This window comes from Carex rostrata, chromosome 19 (assembly GCF_964058835.1).
Source record: "Carex rostrata chromosome 19, lpCarRost1.2, whole genome shotgun sequence".
NCBI lineage: Eukaryota > Viridiplantae > Streptophyta > Magnoliopsida > Poales > Cyperaceae > Carex > Carex rostrata.
In genome coordinates this window covers 3,984,602-3,992,003 of record NC_135936.1, presented here as the reverse complement: position 1 = coordinate 3,992,003, position 7,402 = coordinate 3,984,602, and the positions used below count along the sequence as shown (strand labels likewise).

Here is a 7,402-nt window from a genome sequence, read left to right as displayed (position 1 = left end):
CCCTCGTGCCTCAACTATTATGTTTTCTAGTTCAACGTTAAAGCACTAATTAACAATGAAAATGTTAGAAAAAAAAAATGGTACAGAAAAGGAATATGAATACTGATATATACAAATAGGAAAGACACTAATTGGTACGGTAAAGGTCGTTTAATGCCTTTTGCTTTTATAGCCTATTCACGTTGACGGGACTCTATCAATTGATATACATATTCTCCTCAACACGTGTCTTTTTATTTTCAAAAGAAACGAAGAAAATTAATATTTATACACAAATAAGGTTCGGAGACCAACTAGCGTGTCTGACACTACAATTATTTTCCTGTCAAATCGTATGCTTTACGGTGAAATATCCAGAAATTTTTATGCTTTATGGTGAAATATCCCGAAATTTTTATTAGAAAATTAATTAATTAAATATCGATAATGGAAAATGAATCTTAATTTTTTCGAGACATAGTAAAAATGTGATAGTTTGAATGTTATAGACTATCACGGCCTGGAATAAGTGCCAGTTCCTGCCAAAACAATGTTAGTTCCTGATCAAAATAATGTCAGTTCCTGGTCAAATAGGGTCTGTTCCTGGTAGAAACAGAGGCCGAAACAGTCTATTCCTAACCGTAATGGTCTATAACGTCCAGAGCACGTTATAAACTATCACGTTTTCCCTATATCTCGAAAAAATTCAAATCTGTTCTCCATTATCGATATTTATTTAAATAATTTTCTATTAGTAAAAATTTCGGTGAAATATCCCGTCATTTTTATTTATATGCAATATTTGATATATTTTATCACAACTGACCAAAATTTTAAAATTTATTAAAAATACTCAAACCACGGATATTTTTCTGCAGTTTGAGATTTTTTTTTTTGCACTATAAAAATCCCGTTGCACTATATCTCTTTGAATTTTGAAAAAAAAAAGTATTGTGTAAATGACATATATTGAACAATTATAGATAATTTTAATTATTTTTGAATAATAAATGAAACTGTAATCCATTAAAAAAAATAAGCAAACACACACAATAAATAGTAAATACATTTTAAAATAATTATATGGATAATTCTTGAATATCTCTTAGGCTTTTGAAAAAAAACTAATACCGGTTATGGCTAATCTGTATGGGTGCGTCATTGATGTTTTGACAATAATAAAGTTATGGTTGTTTAGAGAGCATGGGTGCGTCATCGATGTTTCAGCAATGAAACATCGATGCACTTCTGCCATCGTTAAGCCGGGAAAAAGCATCGGTGCGTTATCGGTGTGTTTGCACGGAAGCATCGTTGTTTTTTGAAAAAACTTCAAACAGCCATAACTTTGGCTAAGAAAGTTGGATTTCCGCGTATGACCCCAATTCGGAAAGGGGGGACGAAATGGGTTAAAAATTTTCCTTGAGGAGCATCCATGGGCATCCAGCAGAATCATAATTGCAAAAAAAATATCATTTAGTGCCTCAAAATTCAGATTAAGTTTTCTATCAACGGTAGACATACAACAACCGGTATTAGTTTTATTTCAAAAGTCTAAGAGATTATTGAAGAATTACCCATATAATTATTTTAAAATGCATTTACTATTTATTGTGTGTTTGCTTATTTTTTTAATGGATTACGGTTTCATTTATTATTCAAAGATCATTAAAATTTTCTATGATTGTTCAATAAATGTCCTTTACACAATAATTATTATTATTATTTTCAAAATTCAAAGAGATATAATGCAACGGGGTTTTTATAGTGCAAAAAGAAAATTCCAAACCGCAATATTTTCTTGCGGTTTGGAATAAAAAATTTAAACCGCAGAAAATATCCGTGGTTTGGGTATTTTTAATAAAATTTCAAAACCTTGGTTATTTGTAGTAAAATATATTAAATATTGGATATAAATAAAAATGTCGGTGAAATATTGGAATTTGTATTTTGTATTCATATATACTTTTTTAACATGTTAATTTTAGTATTAACTTTCAAATTTAAGGAGAAAAATCTCAAAAAATAAAAAATAAAAATAGGAGATGGGTAACTATTGTAAATCTTTAAAAAAAAATTAGAATGATATTGGATTTCCGTGGCTTTTTAATTGAATATTGGAATCGTTCTACGTTCTAATTATCGTTGACCGTTATCATTTTAGTTATTCTGTTAATTAATTAAGTCGGTTTTTTTATTTTATACTTTTGCCAGGTCACATATTTCATAAGTCAAAATAATATTTATCTTTTTAGTTTCATACGTTGCAACGGACCGCCCATTATTAAATGAGCATTTGAATAAGAATTTATGTACTTGTATTTGTTGTTTTTCTCCTTCATTAGTACGGGTCAACAGTTGCAATTTAGTTTGTCCGATTTGAAAACCATAAATCAGATTCACACAAACATATATTAAAAAATTACCTACGGGTTTCAAATAAATTAAAAAAAAAAAATATATATATATATATATATATTAAAAACCTCATATAACATTGTAAATTCGGTCAATTACTTTTGGATCAGATAGACAGAATCATAATAATACATTAATTATATTTTAAATATTGTAATATCCAGAACCTTTCGTCAAACACAATTAACTAATTATGAGAAGGTTTGAAATGTCTGATCGTGCTTTATATATATTATCTTCGTTTATAAAGTTCAAAAGTCAATCTGTACCGATGAACATGATTTTCATATTAAAATGTGTTTGGATATCAAATTTTATATTTATTTAAAAAATATTTTACCCTTTTTTAGATAGATATAAAATAACTATTTTTGAATAGTTTAGAAGTAATAATTTTGTATCAATCTAAAAAGATAGTAAAAAAATATTTCAAAAAATATATAATTTAGTCTTCAAGTATTTTTAATGTAGATATCATGTTGATCAGTTCGAACCGATTATCTGGATATCGTAAATGAAAAAAAAAATATGAGATATAATGTAACCGGAAAGACATAAGAAAATTTAACCCTCCCCTTAACTAAAATATCATTTATTGTATAAAATAATAAATCTGAAACTCAGTATGATACTGAGCCTTTCATTCAAATTTCATATTTAAATAAAGAAATGAAATAAAAAGTACTCTTAAAAGAACCCATATAGATAGAAAACTAAATAGGAGAAGGACCGATAGGTACCTGTTAAAACTCCAAACTGCACGTAGCATAGGTGGCACGCCAGATCTAGAAGGGCGAAATCAGGAAAGAAATAAATCTGATCTCTGGAGCGCTTCTGAATATCAACAAATATTATATTTTTTTTATTTGTATTTCCTTTCATGTATTTCCTGGAACGCTGTTATATTTCCTTTCTTGATTAGGTAGGGTATTAAGGTGTTATATTTTATTTTCTTATTTTTTAATTAATGCGCTGATAGCAATCAAGCATTATTGACAGCTTTATAAGGAACCGTGTGTGGTTCATGAGATATCAATTATGTATCTTACAAAATTATTATGAAATAAAGAAAAGGGAGGGTTGGAGGGAGTGTTGTGTTCTTTAATCTTTAATTTTTGACATGGTATCAGAGCTCAGGTTGTAACCTGTTGATATAGTTAGGAGAATCGCAGTCCTTCTTGTCTCCTCTCTGTTCTCCATACTATATTGATCTAAGGTGTTACGCTTCAGAGCGAAACCGATCCACACAAAAAAAAAATTAGAAAGGAATTTGTGTTCCTTCTAATAGTTAAATGGCAGAATCGAGTGAGACTGCCATTACATCAAATGATGCTGCCCTTACAAAGTCCCTCCTTGAAAAACTGACTGAACTTGTTCTACTACAGAGAACTGTTGTACAACAACTACCTATACATCATGCTCCTGCGATAGAAGGCACCCTACATCCTAGCCCAATCTCGATCAAGTTAGATGGATCCAACTATGTGTTATGGTCTCAAGCAGCCGAAATGTTTGTCAAAGGGCGTGACAAATTGAAGCACATAAAAGGTGAATTTAACGCACCACAACCTGGTACCTCGAGGCATCCAAAGTGGGACATCGATGACTCGGTAGTCAATGGATGGCTGCTCAACTCTTTAGATGAAAAGTTGTTCGCAAACTTCATTCGATATCCGACTGCGAGAGACGTATGGGACGCTATAGCAACCACCTTCTATGATGGTAATGACACTGCTCAGGTATTTGATCTCAACAAAAGGGTAACTCGATTGAAACAGTCGGGTAGAGCAATTGAGGTGTATTACAATGAATTAATGACTTTGTGGCGTGAAATTGATTTTCGCTGACATGCTAACGAAAGTTGTATCAAGCAACGCATTTTACAATTCCCTGGATAAACTAGGCATGACAGATATCTTCGTGCTGACTTGAGGGGGAGTGTTAAAACTCCAAGCTGCACGTAGCATAGGTGGCACACCAGATCCAGAAGGGCGAAATCAGGAAAGAAATAAATCTGATCCCTGGAGCGCTTCTGAATATCAACAAATATTATAGTTCCCTTATTTGTATTTCCTTTCATGTATTTCCTGGAACACTGTTATATTTCCTTTCTTGATTAGATAGGGTATCAAGGTGTAATATTTTATTTTCTTATTTCCTAATTAATGCGCTGATAGCAATCAAGCATTCTTGACAGCTTTATAAGGAACTGAGTGTGGTTCATGAGATATCAATTTTGTATCTTACAAAATTATTATGAAATAAAGAAAATAGAGGGTTGGAGGGAGTGTTGTGTTCTTTAATCTTTAATTTTTGAGAGTTTCATACTGAATTCAATAATATGTTTAGTTATAGTCATTCAATTTGTATTAAAATTTATACGAACAACTTTAAAATTAATATGGATTAAATACAAATCAAATAATTATAATCCAACACAACTAAATTTGATATGATAACTATTCTTGACTGACGATCTCGTGTAGTGAGGCCTCGCCCTACTTAGACGACTCTCGTGTAGTGAGGCCTCGCTCTACTTGGACGACTAGAGCGTCGTCAACGAGCGTTATAGCAAATTTACCGAGTAAAGCCTTCTGCTTCCCACAACTCAAAAACTGACAAGCATGGAGAGTGTGCAAGATGGACTACAAGAATGCATATGAGAGATAGTATCTGCGAGAATAAAAAGTCATTATCTGCGAGGGTATACTAACATAAAGGTGTTTTTTTTATTAGCAACGGGAGTATCCACAAAGGTATACTGACAACATCGGTCATGAATACTCTCTCATTCTTGTAGATATACACACACACGTTGTTTACTCTGCGTCAAGGACAAACAAACGATAGAGATATTTTGACTGAGCAGTTTTTAATTTGTACATAACATAAACAACAGAACCATAATAACTATGTATATAATTTTGTCCTGCAGAAATTAATATCGGCTATTACAAAATTTATACCCGTAGGAAACATCTCGTATTGCAGTGTACGATTTCAGAATTAAATTAAGGGTGTCTGAAATACCGAACACCTCCAGTGTACAACAAAATGGAGAAAAGGACTGTAGGAGGCAGGATGAGGTGGAGGCTTGTAGCAAAGGGACAACGTCCAGCCTTTTTGAATCGTTCAATGACTGGTCAGACTAGCAATCGGAAAGGACAAAAAAATTGAAACAATTTGTTGTTCTTTGCTCGTCACCTTTTTGTTAAAATAAACGTTTTCCAGCTTCGTATGAGGTGCTTAGCATGATCCATGATGCTTTGCTCCTGGTTTGATGTACCTCCACGTTGCCAATTTGCTTCAAATGAGATTTGTGCTTGAATTGTCGCATTAATTAATTTTATTCTGTTCGTTTGTTGCTACTGCCAGCTTCGTAAATAAAATTATCATTATCAAAATAAAATTATTATTAGTATAGTTTACGAGAAGAATGTTTTTTTTTTTTTTGGTATGCCGCACGCTATAGCTACGAGCAATAATAAATTAATAATCTACCTTTTCATAATGATTACGTACCTAATTATATACAAATAAATTAATGACATATGCTGGGGGGGGGGGGGGGGGGGGGGGGGGGGGAAGACTTGTCGTTGACAATTAAATTTGAAATTAAAGCTTAATTAATGTCACGTACCTAATTAACTGATTTAACTAGATTACGATATTAGCCAAATAAATTTTTACAAATCATCCACAGATTCGTTTGGTAATAGCCTAATTAATTAATAGGTCATTGAAATTACTTAAGATGCAAATTGGGTTTCGACTGAGCTTGTTTCTAACTGCCAATAATTAGTCTAGAAGAAATCGATCCGGATTAGCTGGCAGCATTAAAATCATAAAATTATTCTCAATTAATCATCTAAATCTGTTGAATGGTTAAGTTTAAGATCTTGCGAATATTTCTAATACATTGCATCTTAAAAAGTGCCACATATATATTTTGACTATTCTTCTTATGACAAAATGTATTTGTATGTACGTACCTATTAGATATTTATTATTTGACTTTTTATCAGGATATATAGGTTTTAATAGGTATGAAGCTTAATTGCAATTGCAAAATATTATTTTATGTGCCATAAGAAAATGATAATGTTGTGGAATTTAAAAGATGATAAAATATATCTTATTAAGGTGGTTGGTGAGCTTCATTCTAAAATCTATTAGATCCACGAATTTAATTTTGTAAAATCCAATTTTATTTTAGTGTATTTAACGCCAAGTCAAGTGCTAAAAAAATGATGGTATAATTTATTTCATCATTTTTTACCTCTTAATTATTTTACACTAAACAAAATAACAAAAATAATAAATTAGTATATATAAACATGTACATTAGTCTTGAAGAATTAAGATCAAATAATCAAATATTCCGACATTAATGTCAAATTTGATTGATAATGGCCGACCGGACTAAACTAATTGTAATTTCTTTCACCAAATTTTACAGATCTCACCGACATCTTAAGAAATAATCCTGAAAAGAATGATCATTGATCAACCTCTTTCTCGAGATTCAAGAGTATCAATACACCAATAACACCTGTCAAGTCTACATTAAGTACGGCCATACGCATAGTCAGAATTTTTATCAGAAATAGACAAAAAATACTTTACTGATACAACTAGCGGGTTGCAAACTAACGTGAATTAATAAATTCAGACTGTAGACTACTCAGGACTAGACAATGTCTTTTTTTTTTCAGAAATAGATAACAATCTGATTATACATAAACCTATATTATATTTTCAAAATTCAAAAATAAACAGTTGCCTACCATGATTCAAAAATAAACTCCACACAGTTAATTTTAATTCATTTATTATACATTTAACGGATAGAATTGATGAGTGAACTTATCGGTAATTTTTTTGTAACTGTTTAATCTGGGTTCAATATTATAAATCTCGCGTATATACATGGCTCCACAGTTTTAATTCATTTATTATACATTTAACGGATAGAATTGATGAATGATGAGTGAACTTATCTGTAATT

The 7,402-nt window shown here is 31.1% G+C and overlaps 1 protein-coding gene across 1 annotated transcript; it reads left to right on the top strand.

Moving 5' to 3' along the window:
• The first annotated feature begins 3,686 nt into the window (after window positions 1-3,686).
• On the top strand, window positions 3,687-4,241 carry LOC144571934 (uncharacterized). The gene has a single exon (XM_078321326.1). The coding sequence runs from the start codon at window positions 3,687-3,689 to the stop codon at window positions 4,239-4,241; it is 555 nt and encodes a 184-aa protein (XP_078177452.1).
• The last annotated feature ends 3,161 nt before the right edge of the window (window positions 4,242-7,402 follow it).

Coding starts and splice junctions, on each gene's coding strand:
- LOC144571934 (XM_078321326.1), top strand. CDS start 3,687: ATGGCAGAATCGAGTGAGACTGCCATTACATCAAATGATGCTGCCCTT.